The sequence below is a fragment of the Mus caroli genome, chromosome 8, assembly GCF_900094665.2.
Source record: "Mus caroli chromosome 8, CAROLI_EIJ_v1.1, whole genome shotgun sequence".
Lineage (NCBI taxonomy): Eukaryota > Metazoa > Chordata > Mammalia > Rodentia > Muridae > Mus > Mus caroli.
Window position 1 is genome coordinate 113,577,712 of NC_034577.1, and position 21,037 is coordinate 113,598,748.

Genomic DNA, 21,037 nt, shown 5'->3' on the forward strand with positions numbered 1-21,037 from the left:
CTCACCATTAGGCTGGCCTGGCTAGCCTAAGACCTTGGGACCTACCTATTTATACCTCCCCAGCCAGCACAAGTGACATTTTTCATGGATTCTAAGGATTGGACTCTGATCCTTTGTGTCGGCAAGGCAAGCTCTCTACCAGCTGAACTTGTCCCACCAACCCCAGGCTTCACCCAGGATAGGCCTAGACCCCACAACCTTGCTCTTGGGTCAGTGTCAGCCATCTTGGCTATTGACTGGACCCCAGGCCCAGGGGAGATGCAGCCCTACCTAGCAACTCCAAACCGACCTACAGCAACCCCTGCCTCAGAGAGACCTCAGATCTTCAGGCCTTTCACTGTTGCCTGACCCAGACAGGGCAGAATCTCTGTAGGGGCTGCTCAAGTCTAGCGTGGGCGGGCCTGCCCAGCCAGGGCGGGTCTGCCCAGCATCCTTCCTCTTGGGTGCTTTTCCAGTCTTGCCCAACCTGGGACTTCTGCATAAACCTCAGGAGCAAGGCTACCTACCTCTGCCTCCAATGCTTGCATGTGTTCTGACTCCCACATAACACCCACTCTCTCTATCCTACATACAGCCAGGGCAGTGTCTTGTTAGGAGAGCTGCACTCAATTCCTCAGACTGCCCATCCAGCCACCAGTGGTTAAAGTGAAATACAAAACAGGGTGGGAAGACGGGGGTATGAGACCAAAGGTTACAGGACATAATCTGGGCCCAGGCTTGACTCGCTGTTCTGATGCCATCTTAGGGCACCCATGGACTGTCAGCTCCAACCTGGGAGCTCAGAGGCCAGTATGCTAGTGCCATCCTGGCCCAGGAGTCCTGTGCATTTCAAGAGATGGAGATGTCTGAATTAAAGCCCTGCTTGGGCTTAACTGGGCACAGAACAGCTGCCAGCCACTGGGGCCAGAGGACCAACACAGAGCTACCATAAGCCAAGGCAGGAGGTCTGGTCACCTCAGCCAGGTTCCATTTGGAAAATGGCCCATAGCATACAGGTCCACAGATCTCAGTTTCAGGACCCGGCAGGAAGCACAGTAGTACATATGTGTACAACATACGTGTTGTACTGCCTGGGCTAATTTGCGGCAACCCTGGGCCTCAGTTTTTCCACCTGGGCAGTGAGTAACCTGGAGTTCCTAGAGTGTGCACGTGGCAATAGTTAGATGTCTCCAAAGTTCCTGCTCCTGTTCTCTGCTGGGCCTGAGGTACCAAGTGGAACAGAGGCAGGAGGTGTGCACTCCCTCGCACTGGGCACTGCCTTGACAGAGCCCTTTTCATAGGGAGCCACGTGGCCCCTCTGGGCTCCACTCTGGAAGAAGTAGCCTTGGGGAGAGATGGCTGGTCTAGAGTAGGGCGCTCTGCAGTGGGTCTTTCTCCCCGGAATTCCTCTCTAATTCCCATTTCTGTTTCAGACACAAACACACACACACATATACACACATACATACACAGACACACACAGAGACACACAGATACACAAACACACAGAGACATAGACACACACATACAGAGGCAGACAGACAGACAGACAGACAGACACATACACACTGGTTTTCCTTTCCTTGTGTTCCTCCTCCTGCTCTCCCCAGGAGCACTGGGTGCTGTCAGACAGGTTGTATACAGAAAGACTCCAATCCAAGAAGAGTCTGGAATCTACTGACACATCCCTCTCTTCCAGGATATAGCTGGCCAAACTCTTCCCTCACCTCCAACCTGCCTCCTTCCCACCTGTGTCTTGAAAAATCTGTGACTCACAGACTCAGAATGCAGAAAGGCCACAGGAATCATCAGGGTGCCCATTGGTTAGCCAGAAAACTTGAGGTCTGGGAAACCCCACCCCTGTCCACCAGAGTATTCTCCAAGAACCTGGAGCCCTACAGCTCCATCTGTATGTGTGGGTGTTTAAGTGCATGTCAGTGGGCGTGTGTGTGTGCCAGGGAGAAGCTGGAGATCAGCAGGCTGGTTGGCAAGGGACCTAGGGCTGGGCTTTGCACAACACCTCAGCCCCAGCTTCAGGACCCTTAAGGACACTTCAGAGGAGGCTTCCTTGGCTCATTTAGCCAGTCTCAGCCCCACCTGGCATTGTTCCATGTAATGGGAGGGGCTGGGAGTGTCCATCCCAGATTCTGGAAGCAGGCTGGGAGCCTGGCACTCTGTGAATCTGGTGACAGCCACACTTTCAGCCTCCAGTGATTCAACTGACTCCAGCCAGCTGGCGGCATGACACTGCCCTCGCGGTGGCCTTTCAAGTCTGTGAGCAGAGCCGCCCCTTCATCGAATTGAGTTGTCATTTGTAGGGTGCCCTGATGTGCCTCCTTGGTTCTGGGGCTGGGCCACAACAGATGCTACACCACAGCCCCTGCACTCAGGTTGACACTGCTTCGAAGTATAAAGGCTGATACTGCCTGGCTCCATCCCAAGAGTTGGACATTTCAGAGTCTAGCAAAACCCAGGACAGTCCGGGCAATGGTGGCACACGCCTTTAATCCCAGCACTTGGGAGGCAGAGGCAGGTGGATTTCTGAGTTCGAGGCCAGCCTGGTCTACAAAGTAAGTTCCAGGACAGCCAGGGCTACACAGAGAAACCCTGTCTCGAAAAAAAAAAAAAAAAAAAAACAATTGTTGGAGAGGGTCTGGAGAGAGGGTAGGGTTCAGAAGTTAAAAGCACTGGGTGTTCTTACAGCCATGATTCCAGTTCTAGGAGATCAAGGGTCCACTCCTGGCCTCCGTGGGTACCAGGCACATATGTGCAGACAAAACACTCATCCACATTGTTTGGTTTTTGGGGTGGTTTATTGTTTGTTTGTTTTGTTTGTTATTGCTTGTTTGCTTGTTGTTATTTATTGAGACAGGGTTTCTCTATGTAGCCCTGGTTGTCCAGGAACTCACTCGGTAGACCAGACTGGCCTCAAACTCACAAAGATCTGCCTGCCTCTGCCTCCTGAGTGCTCAGATTAAAGGCAAGTGCCAACATACCTAGCTCACACAAAAGGATTATTATTTATTATTATTATTATAAACTTGTAGGGTCCCAGATCAAGCCTAAGGGCATTCCCTAGCCTCCACAGGGTGGTGGTGCATGGTGACCTTAGGCAGGAAGCACAACCTCCAAGTCCATCCACTGGTCCAGGGCCTGGAACCTTATAGACTCATGGCAGGCAGGACATAGCACGTAAGTCCCCCAGTGCCAGCCCCAGAGTCCCTGAGTTCAAACAGCCGAACTGACACAAATCAAAGCAGTGAGCTGCTGAGAACTGCTTGGCTGAAAGCCCTAGTTCCTGGTTCCAGAGTGTCCTGCCAGGCAGGGCCCTGTGCGCTCCTGGGCATTCCACTGGGTCAGATCTTTGGGGAGAAAGGTTGCCTTGCAGGGGCTCCGAAGTATCTGTGACGCCGGGGTAGGTGTGGCCAGGGCAGGGCCCGGGCTGTTCTCAGGACCTAGCTGGATAACTCTGTGATGCAAAGGGACAGACCCAGAGGAGGAAGCAGTGCCGGATTTTCCCCAGGTGTGGCCCCAGGTATAAAGCACACAGCCAGGCTTCACCGGGTACAGCACTGGGACCATCGCCAGGTGTGAGGCTGCTCCATGTCTGCTGCCATGGCCACCGTCACCGTCACTGTGATGGTGAGCCTGGTGCCTTTCCCAGCCTCATGATGACAGCCTATCCCAGAGGGGTGGATGGCGGGGCCTTTTGGGATGTCTTTAGGCTAAGCCTATTTGCCCACCTACAAAGGGAAATCTAAACCCCATCTTTTCAGTGAGAACAGGCAACCTTGGGAGGAAATGGGTGTTCTCTGGGCTTCCCCTAACCATGCACCTGCCTTGCTCCACAGAGTCTCCTGCTTCTAGCCTGGTTGCCTACTGGGATGACCCACCAAGATCCCCCATCCTGGGGGAAACCCCGAAGCCATAGGACCCTGCGGTGCTATTCTGCTGAGGAATTGTCTCACGGCCAGGCTCCTCCACACCTGCTAACTCGAAGTGCCAGGTGGGAGCAGGCCCTCCCTGTGGCCCTGGTGGCCAGTTTGGAGGCCACGGGCCACAGGAGACAGCATGAAGGACCTCTAGCTGGAACACAGTGCCCCGTGCTGCGGCCGGAGGAGGTGCTGGAAGCTGACACTCACGAGCGCTCCATCTCACCATGGAGATATCGGTGAGGGTGATGGGGTCCCCATTGGTGGGGGTGTGGGGGGACTTTATTTCCACTCCAGAGCCCTAGATCATTGTCTGTTCAGTGTGCACACTCACCCCAACCTCTAAAAACATGTTCCCCTAAGAAGCTGGGGCTTGCGGGGCTGGAAAGATGGCTCAGCGGTTAAGAGCAGTGGCTGCTCTTCTGGAGGTCCTGAGTTCAAATCCCAGCAACCACATGGTGGCTCACAACCATCTGTAATGGGATCTGATGCCCTCTTCTGGTGTGTCTGAGGACAGCTACAGTGTACTCACATATAATAAATAAATAAATCTTTGGGCCGGAGCAAGTGAGGCGAGAAGGAAGAAAGAGGAGAGAGAGAGAGAGAGAGAGAGAGAGACTCGGCTAATTAAAAAAGAAGAAGAAGCAGCTGAGGCTTGAGCTAAGTGAGACCAGAGCCCTCACTAAAGCCCCTGCCTCTACATTCTCAGAGGCCATGGAGGAATGCAGGTAACATCGCTTATCAAGCATTAACAGAATGCCAGCCTGCTCAGTGCCTGCACCATTTTGTCTGTAGCATTCACATTCTCAGACTACAAATTCTAGAGCAAGCGGGGCGCAGTCGCAGGACAGTAGAGCTCCAAGGAGGGAAGCGGGAGGGCTGAGGAGATGGCTCACTGCATAAGAGCATTTAGTTGGCAAGCATGAAGACTTGAGTTCAAATCCCCCGCATCCACATTAAAAACAAAAAAAAATGGAGGGAAGAGGGATGCCCAGCCCACCGAGCTGCGAGCTGCTTGTGGAAGCTCAGAGTGGCTCTGGGTAGAGCCCGAGTACACATTCTCATGGTTCCCTCCCCACAGCATTGACACAGATGAGAACCGCTACCCACAGAAGCTGGCGGTGGCAGAATGCTTGTGTCGTGGATGCATCAACGCCAAGACGGGCCGTGAGACAGCTGCCCTGAACTCGGTGCAGCTGCTTCAGAGCCTGCTGGTACTACGGCGACAGCCCTGCTCCCGAGACGGCACGACGGACCCTACGCCAGGATCCTTCGCCTTCCACACCGAGTTCATCCGCGTGCCTGTCGGCTGCACCTGCGTTCTTCCCAGGTCTACACAGTGATGACTTCTGTCGTGGCCCCACTGTGGCGCATCACAATCCTTCCAGGACAGGCATTCCAGGCACCTCCACAGAGGAGGACGCCTTCTATTTATGTGTATTTATTTATTATTTATTGACTCAAGAGAAGCAGAAGCTATGCCCAGCTTTTGCCCTGTGACCCATAACCACTGCCCTGATCCGGGCCACATCTAGAAGGACCACTTAGCTAACCCTGTCACCAGAGGGAAAGCTGGGCGTGGTATAAATCACACCAGGAATCCTAAGCAGAGGCTGGAAGGTTGCCACAGGTCCTCAGACAGCCTGGTCTACACAGTGAGCTTCAGGGAAGCCAGATGGTGGGATGGGCCCGAAGGAACTGGCTTTCTCTCCTTGAATCTCTAGCAACAGTGAGCGGGAAGGAGATGGGAGGCTGCGTCTGTGTCACCACAGAGCCCTGGCTTCTGTCTGATGAAACCCTTCAGTATCTGTTTTTCAACAATTATTTATTTTAACTGTTATTAAACTAACACAGTTCAGTGTCTCCTTCATTTACCCCTACCAGTCCGTTTTTCTGCTCGCCTGGTCCCGTCCACCGAGTGGGCTCAGAGGGTAACGAAAGCCCCAAATTCCTTTCCTGAGGTTGAGTGGGTCCTGCTGTGGTAGGGCGGGGCTTGAACAGGTGGGCTCGGTAGAGCCATCAGGCCTGGGTCTCTACCTTTCTATGGGAGGTAGCTGAAGTCCCAGGCAGTCCCTCAAAGCCACATTGTGCCCCCCCCCCGCCAGTCTTTGTTATTATTTTGACCGTTCAGACAACACCATCTCTGCCTGAGGCTAATCCCCAGGAATGACCCCCTGCATCAAGACAGTCACCGCCACAACAGACCTTTCCAGCATGGACCTGTCTTTTCCCCAATGGGGACCCAGGGCTGTGAAGCCAAACTGGAGACTTAAACTCCCACTTAGAGCCAGGAGCCACCAGGGTAGCACCCTGTACTCTGACTCCACTGGGTGGAGGGGACTGGGTGCCCACAGCTTTTGGAAGAACCAGATTTGGACTAGGCTCAGGGTCTCACTTGTAAACATGAGCCCACCCAGGGTCCACTGGGCAGTCACCAGGCCTTCCATGACTGGCCTTCCGGTCACCAAACAGGTCAGGGAGTGTGTTCCATCCATTGCTGACCACAGTCCCTCCCCCAGCCTCATATGGAGAACTTCTTGTCCGTGCCAGCTATTAATCATGTTTATTACAGCGAGCAACACCACCCTCGGGGGGCGGGGGGGACAACTCCACAGAAACTCAAGCAGGAGCTGTAGACAGCCACTGAAGGTCACACGACCTCATCCGTCACTGGCATTGGGTTAACCTGGGGTCCTCCAGCTGAGGCTGCCTCCTCTTCACCCTCACTCGGCTTCTTCCGGACCTCCGCGGGTGGCCGGGGTGGGGGGTTGGTAGGTGGTTGTTTGATGGTGCCTCCAACCTGTGGCCGCTCCTTGGGTTTAGGCTCAATGGGAGTCCACTGCTCACCTCGGATGGCTGCCTGGGACAGAGCGGGGCTATGTTATGGTTCAAGCTGCTTACTGTCCCCAGGGACTCCAAGTGGACAAGGGTTGGGGCTGGAGGGATGGTTCAGCAGTTAGGAGGCACTGACTGCTGCTCTTCCAGAAGTCCTGAGTTCAATACCCAGAAACCACATGGCAGCACTTGTAATGGGATCTGATGGCCTTTTCTGGTGTGTCTGAAGACAGGAATAGTGTACTTATATATGTAAAATAAATAAACAATTCTTTTTAAAAAATGCTGAATAGTGGTGGCGCACGCCTTTAATCCCAGCACTTGGGAGGCAGAGGCAGGCGGATCTCTGAGTCCGAGGCCAGCCTGGTCTAGAGGGTGGGTTCTAAGACAGCCAAAGCTACACAGAGAAACCCTGTCTCAAAAAGCCAGAACGAATCAATTGACAGATTGATTTCGTATCCCACAATGCTCAAGAGATAGAAAGTCTGCAGCACAGCACACACCTGTGAGCACGCACCTGTGAGCACGCACCTGTGAGCACGCACCTGTGAGCACACACCTGTGAGCACGCACCTGTGAGCACGCACCTGTGAGCACGCACCTGTGAGCACGCACCTGTGAGCANGCACCTGTGAGCACGCACCTGTGAGCACGCACCTGTGAGCACACACCTGTGGCTACACCTTCTAACCAACAAGCCAAAATATTTTATCCAGATGGTAAGGATGGAGCTGGCAGAAGAGGACACAGGGAGATATTTGTATGACCTTAGAACAGAGAAGCCTTGTAATGAACACAAACTAGGCCAGCTGAAGCAGCACATATCTGTCATCCCAGCATCAGGAGACGGAAGCCGGAGGACCAGGAGGATCAGGAGTTCAAAGCCATCTTCAACTACAGAGCCAGTTTGAGGCTAGTCTGGGCTACATGAGACCCTGTTCTTCCTCTCAAAATAAAAATAAAAATAAATAAAATAGGTACTTCTGTGTCATGAGCTCCTGGGAAGTCCACCTAACACCACCCAAACTCAGGCAGGCTTGGATGAGCCATGGGCCCACATGGAGGCTTGGAGGTATGACCTGGACCAACCACGCTGCTTCTCTGAGCCACAGTACAGCTTCATCAGGGAAGTGCCCAGGATACAGCAGAGGAGCATTCAACACAGCCAATGGGAGCGAGAAAGCTGCTCCAAGAGCCACGGGCACCAAGGGCACAAGGGTGGGTGCAGGAGGGAGGCAGACCATTGAGGGCAGCCACTTACCAGCAGATAGATCACACTGGCAATGGCCAAGCAGACGGTCCCCAGAATGGTGGCCAGGAGGAAGCCTGCAGGCACCGACAACCTTGAGGCATGACAGGAGGAAGCAAACAGATAGCAGTCAGAGGGCATCTGGTCACACAGTCTCAAAGGGAGATTCCCTCCCCGGGGCCCTGGACAGGGGATGAGCAGAGGCTAGCTCTCATCAGGTCCAGCTTGGGGTTCGTAGAAGCTACTCTCTGTGATGATGTGTCCTTTGATTCAAGCCACAGACATCTTGCTGGGGAAAAGGCCCGAGCTGGAGTGTGGCCATATAGGTGTGTCCCCAAACTGCAGTACAGCACCTGTGGCTCAGGTGCTAGGCTTGGTGTGCACTGCAGGTTTGGGGCCTCTCTAAAAGCTTTTCTTTTTCTTTTTCTAAGATTTATTTGTTTGTTTTATATGAGTACAGTGTAGCTGTCTTCAGACACCCCAGAAGAAAGGGTATCTGATCCCATTACAGATGGTTGTGAGCCATCATGTGGTTGCTAGGAATTGAACTCAGGACCTCTTCCAGAGCAGTCAGTGCTCCTAACTGCTGAGCCATCTCTCCAGCCCCAAAGCTGAGCTTTTCTATCTGGATAAACTTCAATGAAGAAGAGGCTTGGCTGGCTGGGCGATACCTTCCTGTCCAAGCTATAGACCCATGGGGATGGACAGAGGGACTCACAGGAAGTGGAGGGCAGCCCGGACGTAGTAATTCCTAGTGAGGGGCCCGAACAGCTTCACCACAGAGGTCAGGTACTTCTGTCCACTAGACAGCGGGAAGACAAAACATCAAAGGGTCAGCACCAATCACACCAACAAGCCCTTGTCACTCCTTATCTGTCCCCTTCCAGGGTTATGGGTCCTTTTCCTCCTGGGCAACTCCTTTTCCTCCTGAGCCTGGCAACTGGGCAGGCCTTGGGCTGGGAGCTCTGGACAAGTGGGTGCATGGGGCAGGTCCCCAGGCCTCTTGGGTAGGAATGACTTACCATCGCTCCATGGTGGACCCCTTTTTCCTCTTTCCCCGGGGATACTCCAGCAGACAGATGAGCACACCTGCAGCGCTGCGGTGAGGTTAAGGAAAGCCACGCTAGGCCTAGGCCGCTGCCCCATACCTGCCCTCTGCCTCATCTGTTCTCAGGCCCTGGCCTAGGAGCCTAGTTTACTGTGCAGCAGGGTGGGACAGAGGGGCAATGGACTCCAGTCCAAACCTTGGGATCTTCAGCCTCAGCTCCACATTTGCCTGAACCCCGTCTGTGGCCTTTGGCAAGGGGGCATCCAGCCCTGGGCCTTGGACTCTAAAGCTGCAGACGGAGCTGGTCCTGCCTCTGGAGGCTGTGGTCAGTCTATGTGTAGCACTCTGTGAACTGATGTGCTCATGCTGACAGCACTCCCATCACCCCACCTTCCTGGTCCCCAGTAGAAGGATACATAGAGTAGGCGCCGAAATACCACTGTGTGAAACGTCCAGCAGTAGCCACGATGCCCCCGGTGATGAGAACTAAGGATTGAGAGAGGTGGTTAGGATGTGCCACCTGCTGCAGGCGTGAGCCAGCTTGAGCTTGCCCTGGGCTTGGGACCACCTCCAATTCTCTGCCTACTGGAGCAGAGCACTGTGCAGCAAGGGGTTCAGGGACAGAGAGGACACTCAGGGAGGTAGCCGCAGCAAGCTGAACTCCACCATAGCTGTCCAGTGCTACGCCCTGGTTGGAACGTCAACTCTTTCCAGCTGTGCTGTTACTTCCTGGTCCTTTTGTAAGTAGCACATTTCTGGGTTCCATCCCTGTCCAGGGTCAGGGTTGAGAGGGTATAGCTGGGCGCTGGTGGCATTATACCTTCAATCCCAATACTCAAGAGACAGAGGCTGGCAGATGTCTGTGAGACCAAGGCCAGCTTGGTCTACAGAGGGACTTCCAGGACAGCAAGGGCTACAGAGAAACCCTGTTGGGGGGAGGAGGGACAGGGGGAAGAGAGGTGGAGGGAGAGGGGAGCTTTCCTGCAGTACTATGCTACCCTCACCCCCACTAATGTCTCAGGCAGCCCGTCCAAGACTTCGTTACAGTAGAATTACACGAGCTAACGTTATGGTTGGGTCCCCACACCCATCCCCACCCCGGAACCACACAACAGACAACCTCCCTCATTTCAGGAAGTTCTTGCATCTATGTCTTTAGCTCACATGAAGTTGAAGTGAGGTGCTCTGTAAATAATCAGGGGCTCACTCTGTTGTTGTTGCTACTGGCTGGTCTGGAACTCCTCGCCCCATATGTCTGGGTTGCAGGCGTGGACCTTGGGTTGCAGGCGTGGACCACCCTCCTCCCCCTCTTCTTCTGTTTTAGTTGGTTTTTCGAGACAGGGTTTCTCTGTGTAGCCCTGGCTGTCCTGGAACTCACTTTGTAGACCAGGCTGTCCTCGAACTCAGAAATCTGCCTTCCTCTGCCTCCCAAGTGCTGGGATTAAAGGCGTGTGCCACCACTGCCCAGCATGATTGTGCCTCAAATGAACAAACAAGCAAAGGCTGGAGACGTGGCTGGGTTGGTGGGGGGCTTGCCTAGTACGCACAAAGTCCTCAGTGCAACCCCCAGGGCTGCATACGCTGGCCATGGTGTACTTGCATGTAATCTCAGCACTTGGAAGGGGGAGGCAGGAAGACCATGAGTTCAAGGCCAGCCTCGCTTACACAGTATGCTCCAGGAGTGGCTGGGATACATGAGTCCCCAGAATCCTAGTACTCAGGAGATGACTGTAGGAGGGCCAGGAATTCAGAGTCATCATCTGCTACTTGGTGAATCTGAGACCAGCCTGAATTGAAAGCCTATCTCAAAACAAACAGGTAAGCAAATAAAAGCTAGAAGGAGCCTGTGTTGTAGTTTTAGGGAGATTCGTGACACACCAAGTGTAAGAAACATCTGAAGATTTTGGTTACAAAAGAACTGGAGAGGGGTTGGAGAGATGGCTCAGTGGTTAAGAGAACTGACTGCTCTGGAAGAGGTCCTGAGTTCAATTCCCAGCAACCACATGATGGCTCACAACCATCTGTAATGGGATCAGATGTCCTCTTCTGCTGTGTCTGAGGACAGCTACAGTGTACTCCTATACATAAAATAAATAAATCTTAAAAAGATAGAAGAGCTGGAGCGATGGGTCAATGTTTAAGAACTCCGGCCACTCGTCCAAAGTATTGTTTTTCAGCTAGGTGTGGCCATGTGTGGGATCCCAATACCCTTGAGGGTAAGACAGAAGGATCACAGATTTCAGGCCCACACTCTGTTTCAAACAATAAGAAAAAAAAATTAAGTTTTACCCAATAAAGTTTTTAGTAAAAAAATATATGTGTTTTAGCAAGGACTTTCAAAGGTACAGTGAGAGGTATCATTGCTACTTTTCAAACAGAAACGCGCAGAGTCAAGCTCTTCTCTTTCCTGTCCTGACATTTGAAAATTAATTCTCCCAGATCTTTAAGGCTACTTATCGCAAGATTCCTCGCGGCTGTGGGTGGACCCCAGGAAGCTCCGCTTTGCTTTTGCTCCCTAACTTGTTTCTCATCTGGCAGTTTCTGTCCTCTCTCTCTCGACCATCAGCTCCATCTCTGGATTCAGTTTCCCTCTCGCTACGGCAACATCCGCTAGCCACCACAGCACAGAGGCCCGGTAGCTGAAACGCAGCAGGATCTTGCCAGCGGAGATGTATTCTTTGCTCAATATCCAATTATCACTGCACCGTCTCCTGGCATCCACGATAAGTCTGGGAACTCTAGCCTGGTAGTAACCCATGACTTTCTCCCTCTTTGTCTAATTTCACTTTCGTGGATCCAAGGAGGGATTTGTTTCCATTCATTCTGGGAAAAAAAAAAAGACTTCTTTTTCTCTTCAGCCTAAAGTCTCCTCGTCTCTGGGCAGTGCTTGCGAAGCCTCCAAGCCCTCCCCCACACTGGGGAACTCAGCGTCTCACATGCTCGCCCTTCTTGTACAACGTATGACACAACTTCTGTGTAGGAAGCTCCACGTCTGTGTGGTTCCTCTTGGCTTCCTTCTGTTTCCTTCCTCAGGGTGGTACATCCTCGGTGTACCCACTACCACCAAGAGCTGATCGGTGTGTGTCTACAAAATTCCCTTTCTCAGATCCAGGTGGCCATTTATCTCCTTTGACATTCAAGAACACGGGTCCCCCTGCCCAGTGGGTGCCGACTCCTCACAGGGTTCACTTCCTCAAACGGTGAGTGTGACCTCATGCCAATAGGGTGTATATCCCACAGCCGCCCATGGGCCTACTTGAGGTCTCTAGTTTCTGCATCTGTGGGTGGAGGCAGCCTCACCCCTACAACCTCCTCAGGCCCAGGTCTCAGGCTTTGGCTGTTTGGGATCTTTTCTGCCTGACCCTTGGCAGCAACAGCTCTTGGCAGCTGGAGGGACTGACAAGTCCCTCTATGACAATCTTGCTAGGGTGGTGACTCCTGCCTTCTTCAGTACAAAGACCCTGGAGCAGCCTCAGGAAAAGCTTCCATGCTGTCCTGGACATCCCCAGACTCCAGGTCCCTCTCCCACCCTTTAAATCGTATTGGTGTTTTGCTATGCTGGGCTTGAAACGGCTACATATTAACCTTCCTGTTTTGCTGGTCAGCATTAAGGGTGCACTCTGCAGGAGGGAAGGGTGCTGTGTCACACATTCACTCCGCCTGCTACCCATAGTCCTTAGGGACTCATGTCCTCACTGTGAGCTTCTGCTAAGCTGCCCACCATGAGTGGGAGGGGTCATTCTTTACCCGACAGGGAGACCCAAGGACTGATTCTCAAGCCCCTGGCTTGCTGAAGTGATACACTGTAACAGAGGGTTCAGTCCCAGGGAAGCCCACTATCTGAGGTTGATGTCTCAGCAGGTGGCATCTGAGTCAAGACTGGAAGGGAGGCATCAGCTGTGACCCCAGCCAATTGTGCAAAAAGGCCCCTTGCACATTCAGGAAACTCAGAGACAGAGAAGGAGCAACCTAGCAAGGAAGGCAGGAAGAGCCCAGGAGACCAGCGGGGACTCGGCAGTCAGAAACGGGCTTTTGTCCTGAGTTGGAGCCAGAACAGATGGAATTTTCTGTGATTTAGAAAAAAACAAAACAGGGGGCTGGAGAGATGGCTCAGGGATTAAGAGCGAGGGTTGCTCTGGAAGGGACCTGAGTGTGGTTCTCAGCACCCGCATCAGGCAGTTCAGAGCCACCCGTATGTAACACCAGCTCCATGGGATCCAATACCCTCTTCTAGCCTTTGTCTGCAAAGTTATGCACATGGCCAGACACACACACATTCTGAAAAAATAAAACGTTAAAAAAAACAAAATGAAACAAAGTACATCCCTGTTGATTAGCAGAAGTCACACTCGGTGGAGAAAGTAAGTGGCCACAGCCTGTGACTTCTCAGCACAGGACACTTGTGTCAGCCTGGACACTCTGAACAATTAGCTGAGGCAGTACATAGAGACCTTAGCACACACGAGGACAGGAGACACTGGGTGGCTCAGCATGGACAGCGCTCGCCAGGTCTTCCCACCCTAGGTGTGTCTGGCACCCCCACTTCCTGGAGGTAACTTTTGAAACTGTCCGTAGTGTTCACAGGACAAACCACCACTGGCAGGAGGCTGGGAAGGGTAAAGAAGGGAAACTGCAGGTGGGGGAGGGGCACCATTTTCAAAAGGTTGGGATTGCAAGGCCTTCCAAGGGAGCTTCCAGCGTGGGCTGGCGTTGATTTCTCTATCACCTCTCCTATGTGCTATTCCCGGGTGAGTGGAAGTGTGTCTGGGCCATCCTCCCTGCCCTTGCAGGTCTTTCCTGGCTACCTTCGGCTTTGAGGCATGTCTGCAGTTTCTAGTCTCAGGCCTGATGCTCCTGGTCTGGTCTATTGGGTTCCTTTCCTGGTACAGTGAAGCCCAGGGGTCCCACTGCCCCTTGGCAAACCTCCCAGACAATCTGAACTGTTCAAGCCACGGCCAGTGTCAACCTGACTAAAGGCTAGTGTCCTGCATCTTAACTCGGCAGGCCATCAGGGCTAAGATCCCTCTCAGTGGTGTCCTGACTCTTGTGAAAGTTTCTGCGCACACTCTGCTTGTGGGATGGAGCCGATTGCTCCTCTAGGATGAGCTTAGCTCCTATCCCAGGCCCCTCCGGGAGAAGCGGGAGCCCGAGTGACCCCAAGGCCAGAGTCCCAACTCCAGGCCAAGTGGGCTGTGTGCAGAAGAGGGTCTTCCGGGGGTTTTCCTAACCAGGCGGGAAACCACCGAGTGAATGCTCTTCCCCAGCTGTAAGCAACTTCCTCCTCCGAGGTCCCAGCGCGGATCCAACAGGGTGCAGGGCGGGGTCGCCTCTAGAACAGGCGGCTGAGCACGGCCTGCAGCGGCCACCGCCCGTCCTGAGCCCCGAGGCCCCGGTAGGTCTCTCCGAGGATCCGCGCTTTGAGGTCCGCAGAACCATCCAGAACCCTCCTTCCCCCGCGGTGCCCCGCGGTGCCCCATGGGTCCTGAGCAACCCCTCCACCCGCAGCCCACCTCACTCACTCAGGCCAGACGCCAGCGCCTGTTCGTTGGCCCACATGGCCCACTCGATCTGCCCCATGATGAGGACCCTGCGCACACGCAGCCGCCCGGTCCAACTCTGCAGCCCACTCTGCAGTCCTCACTGATCGGCCCGCCCCCTGCTCAGGCCCCGCCCTTTCGGGCTATGCCCCAGAGGCCTCCTCTGCACCTTCCCTTTGAGCCTTGGTGGGTGGGACAGTCTCCCCATCGACGTCTCTCTCCAGCTGGAATGTACCAGGGTCACTTGTGACTGCTTGTGACTTGTGACCGTACCCCCAGGGCCAGAGGCGTAAGTCAGTTCATCCACCTGCTCCTCTAGTTATCAGATAAAGGTTGCTCCCTAAAAGGCGATGAGGTTACTTCCGACCCACTGTGAGCTGGGGCAGGTGTGTCCTGGGTCACATGACTACGGGGTGGGGGTGGGGGACCATAGTGTGCAAGGCTGGGAAAACCCAGAAAGCAGGGGACAGAACACCAGAATACCGTTGTTCTGTTGTCTCTTTTCTCTGGCCTAGACCAGCTCCAGCAGCTGTCGCATGTATGCTGGGTGGTCACAAGGTGGCAGGAGACTCTCACGGGGGTGGGGGGACGGGGTGGGTACCGGGGGCTGGCTTGTGGGCAGTGGGAAGTGTTCCTGGCAGGACCCACTTCAGCCCGCACCTCTCCACTACATAGGGAAATAAGACTGAACTCAATGGCGGGTGGGACCCGGCAGATCAGTAACTGATCAGTAGACCAGAGCCCCTAAAGCGCTGGTTTAGGAAGAAGAAAGCACAGTCCACACAGGCAGGCAGGCAGCAACAGCACACTTTATTCCTGTGGTCCTCAGGTCCACTGACTGCACCCTCATGAGGCACCCACACACACAATGGACCCTACCCGTGGGCTCTACAGCCCCTACCCTCACCAGAAGGCTTTATAAAGAAACTGTGGCCTGAGTCTCAGCAGAGAGGCACCGCTGTCTGAGCCATCATGGTTAGATGGTTACTGAGGCCCTCAGAGCATCTTGGGGGGTGGAGGGAGACACCGACTCCCCATCCCTAATGAGCTGCTGTCTGGAGTGCAGGAAGGTCCATCGAGTGGGTCAGCTAGCCCTTCAGAAACCAGCGGGGAACCGGAGGCACTTGAAAGGGGTTCCCGTGATCGCCTAGATGGCTGCTCATCACACTCGACATCCCCCAGTATAACCCATCATCAAGCAACCCTTGAGGAGAGGCCGACCAGCAGGCCAGCTCCCGAGTTCCAGTGAGCAACCCCTTTCTCCAAATGGCACTGGACGTGGAAGAGGTCAAAGGTCCCGTTGTGGCAGTCCATCCGGGCCTAGCAGATGATCATGAGTGTCGTCTAGGACTTGAGGTCCTGGTCCCACCTGGGGGGGAGAAAAATCAGTGTCCAGTCATGGGGTGCGGCAGAAGCCGCTGCTCCGGAGACTTTACAGGCCAGAGACTCTAAGGCAGGATTAGATTGGGGGGTGAGACGGGTGGCTCCCTTCATGGTAAGTCCACATCAGCTTGCGCAGGATGAGCCTCTCAAGCTGCCCGGGGGTCCTTACCCTGGCTGGGCTAGATTGTGGGGATCTTAGTGACCCTCATCTCGTGTGAAAGGAGGGACTCAGAGTGAGCCTCTTTGAGCAGGATCAGGAGACGTGGGGATGCTGGCCTGCTTGTGGTGGGGTACATCCTGAGGGCAAAGTCTTGGGGACCCCAACATCTACCTCTCCTGGCAAGTGACTGCTTTTTATCATCTTTTTGTCCAGAGTACCTAACCCTCACATCCTGCCCCTGCTCTCCTCTACGAGTTGTCCCTAAATGACCACTGAGGGGAAATGAGTAAACCAGACAGTGTCCAATGACTCTGAGCCTAAGAATGCCATGTGGCTACTTCCGTGCCGTGGCTGATGTGGGCTTCTGCCTCTGGCCAGAGACACAGTGGGGGAGGCTTGGGCCCTCCCTCCGGCAGGTAAGGGGGTGCCTGCCGTGTGTACTGGCCTCACCTGAGTGGCAATGATGTACTGGACCCCACCAGGGCTGGGCTCCACCGCCAGCGCAGCCTTCAGCTCATCAGAGAGAAGAACAGGTGCCACCTGCAGCCCCTTTAGGAACCTAGGGGAAGAAGGCAGAAACATATTCATGAGGTTGTGCATGGAAAGCCCAGAAGGGCAGCTCCTCAGACACGGTGGGCTGGGGATGGTGCGGGTGAAGAGCGCAGGGGTCTACTAGGAGGGAGGGATTTTTTGGGGGTTTTTTTGGGGGGGATCATGAGAAGATGGAGAAGTGGCCCACACATTCAGACCAGTCTCAGAAGATAGAACGGTGACAGGAAGAGACAAGAAACCACACACTCAGCCGGGCGTGGTGGCGCACGCCTTTAATCCCAGCACTCAGGAGGCAGAGGCAGGCGGATTTCTGAGTTCGAGGCCAGCCTGGTCTACAAAGTGAGTTCCAGGACAGCCTGGGCTACACAGAGAAACCCTGTCTCGAAAAAAAACAAAACAAAACAAAAAGAAGAAACCACACACTCACAGGTTCAGACTTGTTCGGTATGGAAGAAACTGGGGCTTTGCTTAAATCCCCCACTTCAAATTTATGAGGTACCAAACGTGCGCATCAGAGTGCCTCATGCACTGATTTCCTAGTAAAACTCACTGTGGGCTAGAGCGGTGGCTCAGAGACTGAGAACACTCGGTGCTCTTGCAGGGAACCCCGGTTCAGATGCCCAGCACCTACATGGCAGCCCACAACCTTGTGTGACTCCAGTTCTGGTGGCTATGATGCCCTCTTCTGGCTGTTAAGGGTACTGCGCACACATGGAGAACTAACTTTTTTGTTGTTGTTTAAAGATTTAATTAGTTATCTTTATGTATGTGAGTGCACTGCAGCTGTCTTCAGACACAGCAGAAGAGGACGTCGGATCCCATTACATGTGGTTGTGAGCCACCATGTGGTTGCTGGGATTTGAACTCAGGACCTCCGGGAGAGCACTCTTAACCACTGAGCCATCTCACCAGCCCCAGCATTAACATTCACGCAGGCAAAATACTCAGACACATTAAAAAAAAAGTCTTAAAATAGTTTAAATAAATAAATAAAGCTCAAGTCAGTTTTTACTGAAGCAGGGCCCCTGGGCTTTCAGGGATATTATTCTCCTTAAAAAATTTTTTTGTTTTTCTCTGGGTGGTGGTGATGCACACACCTTTCATTCCAGCACTCAGGAGGCAGAAGTAGATGTTTGGGGCCAGTCTGATCTACAGAGTAAGTTCCAGCACATGTGGGGCTACACAGAAAAACTCGTGAAAAAAAACAAAACAAAACAAAACCCCAAAAATCAGAAAAAAAATTAAAAAAAAAAAAAGCCCAGGCTGGCTTGGGACTGAGCTCCTGAGCAGGCGTGAGGCACCTCACCCAGCTGAGATGTCATTTCTTAGAAGGGGGATATGGTATTTGTTCACATACCCACGACTTGTGGCTACCAGGAGAGTTTCAATGTTGCCGCGTGCACGTGCAGTGGCTGTGTCCCCACGGGATGATCCGTGAGCCTGAGAGCACTGGACTTAGTGCTGTGACTACCATATATTTCTAGAATGTTCTGTGCCTCTCAATTTGGGAAGGAGGGTACACACTCACTTGTCTCCATTGGCTGCAGGGGGAAAGCTGTGTCTTACAGCTGCCACAAACTCAGCCACAGTGTCCTCCAGAGTGAAGATCACAGCGTTGGGGCCAGCATCAAATGTGTATGCCACCTGGAACCAAAGTGTGTCTGTCTCTAGCTCTTAGCTTGGCACCCTTGGCTCTGACCCTCTACCTGCTGGGGGACCTAGGGTCTCCCAGAGCTGTATGGGGCCCATGTAATCAAACCAAGGAGTGGTATCAACCAGGCACCCCGGTGTGAGTCATCTTTGCCTGGAGTTCAGGGACAGGCTACCAGGCTTCGAATTGGGCAAGACACAGAAACATAGAACAAGCCAGAACTGTCGGGTGGAGCTTGTCTGTGCCGTGTCAGCAAGGTCGTCCTAAGGCCCTGACCCAGAGGCCACCCGCACCCTCTTCAGTAATGCTGGTGGCTGCAGCGGCGACAGGGGGAGGGAGCAGCAGCAGCAGCAGCAGCCGCCCACATTCCCCACAGCTGGCCCCGTTTGCCTGCACCTCCCCACATGCCCTGTCACCTTCGTCTGCCCATGGTAGGTGTTGAAGCGGTGGACTAGCTGAATGATGCGCCTGGAGGTATCATTGAGGTAGGAGATGGGTGGGAAGGTGTCCAGGCAGGTGGCATGAAACTGGTTGCTATCCTTCATGGTCAGCTGGGCGAAGCCCTGAAAGTCCTGCTCTTGGATGCAGCGGGTCATCTCCTTCATGCGCTCAGGCACAACAGACTCAGCCCGGAACTGCAAGGTGGGCGGGTGGGTGTGTAGGCAGGCACACTCTCTGGCAGTAGGTCTGGGCCCAGGACCTCCGGAGCCACCTACCCACCAGGGGAGTCCACCCACCAGGGGAGCCCGACCTTGCCTGCTGTATTCCACTCCTCACCCTGCAGACCCACCTTGGGGGCAAGGCTCTGGTCTCTCCCGTCCCCAGCAAGCCTACCTTGAGCAGGGTGCTGGTCTCCACGCTGGTCTGCATGCCCACTGTACTGCCCGTCTGCTTCTTGTCGGCGCTCACCTGAATGGAAGGTAGCGCTGAGCCTGGCCCACAGTGAACCCAGGACCACAGACTATCAGTTGGTCCTGTCCTCTGCCACCCCAACCCTGAAGTCCTCGACGGGGAGGGGTGATGTGGGTACGTGTCTGGTGACATCATGCAAGAGGGGCACATCGAGGCCATTGTGGGAGCCACTCCTGACCTCACCACCTACTGCCAACAGCCTTGGTCTGTTCTCTAGCCCCATACCGGCCTAGGATCCTGGTGAAGTCTGCATAGCTACCGTTGCTTCCATTCCTAACCCTGCAGCCCTTGCTAAGCAGCCATCCCCACACCAGCCGCATGCCCACCTACTTACCACAAGGATAAGGACTCGGAGCTGGGGCCAGTGCCACTCTGGGGCTATCTGCCGGGCGATGCTGTCCTTCCCATCGGCCTGTTCCCCCATCTGCCACTCCACAAAGCCCCCATAGAGACTGCGGCACGCGCTGCCCGAGCCCCGCCGAGCCACTTCGGAGAGGTCTCCCTCAACCCCATAGACCTGAGCCAGGGTATAGGCTGAAGGTACAGCAGAGAGACAGAGGCAGGGTAAGGGTTAATGGGCTACACAGCTCTGCTAGGAGTGCCCTCCCCACCACACAGGAAATGAGAAAGCAGAGCTGTGGCTCTGGCGTCTGGGCCGACAGCTCCCAGCTCTGCCTTGCTTCACTCGGTACTGGGTTTGGAAATGTAGTCAGTCTCGCAAACAGCCTCAGGACCTGGGGTGGGGAAGTTTCTTTGAGGAGCTGCACCCAAGTGGAGCACTGAGGGAAGAGGAGACGATGAGAAGGCCACCAGGTGAGAGCCTGAGGCACAGGGAAGGCAGTAGGGCAGGCAATGAGGTAAGCTTGCTGTTCATCAGCATGGGGCCTTCCCTGAGTCCAGCATTCCTGAGAAGGTGATCCTGCCTCAAGGCTCACCTACACCTCCAGTTCAGGACAACACAGGTTATCACCCCTGGAGCCGATGGATGCGGGCTAAGCTCACCATTGTGAGGGCTGCCTGTGCCAGGGCTGGGGATGCCACATAGTGACCCAAGGCAAGAAGCAGAGAAGATACGGATGGGAGAGGAGAGCTCCTGACCATGGGGTCAGACAGCTGGAAGGCAGCCATGCCTGAAGCTGGGCCACGGCCTTGAAGTTCTCCAGGTGTGTGTAGGGAGAGGAGCCAAGGATATCCCCCCCCCCCATGCCTCAAGATAAGTAGCTTGTGTCACTTCTGTCACTTGGGAGCTGAAGGGCCCTCACACAAATGCATAGAGGGTCTGGTGGTCAACTGCATTCTGGAAAAAGCCAAACTCAGAGTCTGTGTACAGGGAGCTCCAACAAGCTGTGATGGTTTGTATCTGATTGGCCCTAGGGAGTGGTACTATTAGGAGGTGTGGCCTTGTTGGAGTGGGTGTGTCACTGTGAGTATGAGCTATAAGACCCTCATCCTAGCTGCCTGGAAGCCAGTCTTCCACTAGCTGCCTTCTGATGAAGATGTAGAACTCTCAGCTCCTCCTGCACCATGCTGGCCTAGATGCTGCCGTGCTCCTGCCTTGATGACAGTGAACCGAACCTCCAAACCTGTAAGCCAGCCCCAATTAAATGTTGTCCTTTATAAGACTTGTCTTGGGCTGGTGAGATGGCTCAGTGGGTAAGAACACCCGACTGCTCTTCCAAAAGTCCAGAGTTCAAATCCCAGCAACCACATGGTGGCTCACAACCATCCGTAACGAGATCTGACTCCCTCTTCTGGAGTGTGTGAAGACAGCTACAGTGTACTTACATATAATAAATAAA

General features: G+C 54.0%; 3 protein-coding genes across 3 annotated transcripts in view; 1 reads left to right on the forward strand and 2 right to left on the reverse strand.

The window, feature by feature from the left end:
- The first annotated feature begins 3,594 nt into the window (after positions 1-3,594).
- Il17c (interleukin 17C) lies at positions 3,595-5,254 on the forward strand. The gene is made up of 3 exons (XM_021171069.2): positions 3,595-3,621; positions 3,831-4,150; positions 4,993-5,254. The coding sequence occupies exons 1-3, from the start codon at positions 3,595-3,597 to the stop codon at positions 5,252-5,254; spliced, it is 609 nt and encodes a 202-aa protein (XP_021026728.1).
- A 1,203-nt stretch (positions 5,255-6,457) lies between these two features.
- On the reverse strand, positions 6,458-14,692 carry LOC110300473 (cytochrome b-245 light chain). The gene is made up of 6 exons (XM_021170660.2): positions 14,563-14,692; positions 9,460-9,529; positions 9,018-9,092; positions 8,714-8,797; positions 8,008-8,089; positions 6,458-6,771 (listed from the first exon to the last, which is right to left on the reverse strand). The coding sequence occupies exons 1-6, from the start codon at positions 14,618-14,620 to the stop codon at positions 6,562-6,564; spliced, it is 579 nt and encodes a 192-aa protein (XP_021026319.1). The 5' UTR covers positions 14,621-14,692; the 3' UTR covers positions 6,458-6,561.
- Positions 14,693-15,369: 677 nt separating this feature from the next.
- The window catches only part of Mvd (mevalonate diphosphate decarboxylase), a 9,746-nt gene continuing 4,078 nt past the window's right edge, over positions 15,370-21,037 (reverse strand). Inside the window, exons 5-10 of the mRNA XM_021170759.2 lie at positions 19,573-19,772; positions 19,161-19,235; positions 18,743-18,961; positions 18,204-18,319; positions 16,574-16,682; positions 15,370-15,949 (exon numbers count right to left, since the gene is read on the reverse strand). Coding sequence (XP_021026418.1) covers positions 15,869-15,949; positions 16,574-16,682; positions 18,204-18,319; positions 18,743-18,961; positions 19,161-19,235; positions 19,573-19,772 — 800 coding nt within the window. The 3' untranslated portion in view covers positions 15,370-15,868. The remainder of the gene's footprint in view (positions 15,950-16,573; positions 16,683-18,203; positions 18,320-18,742; positions 18,962-19,160; positions 19,236-19,572; positions 19,773-21,037) is intronic.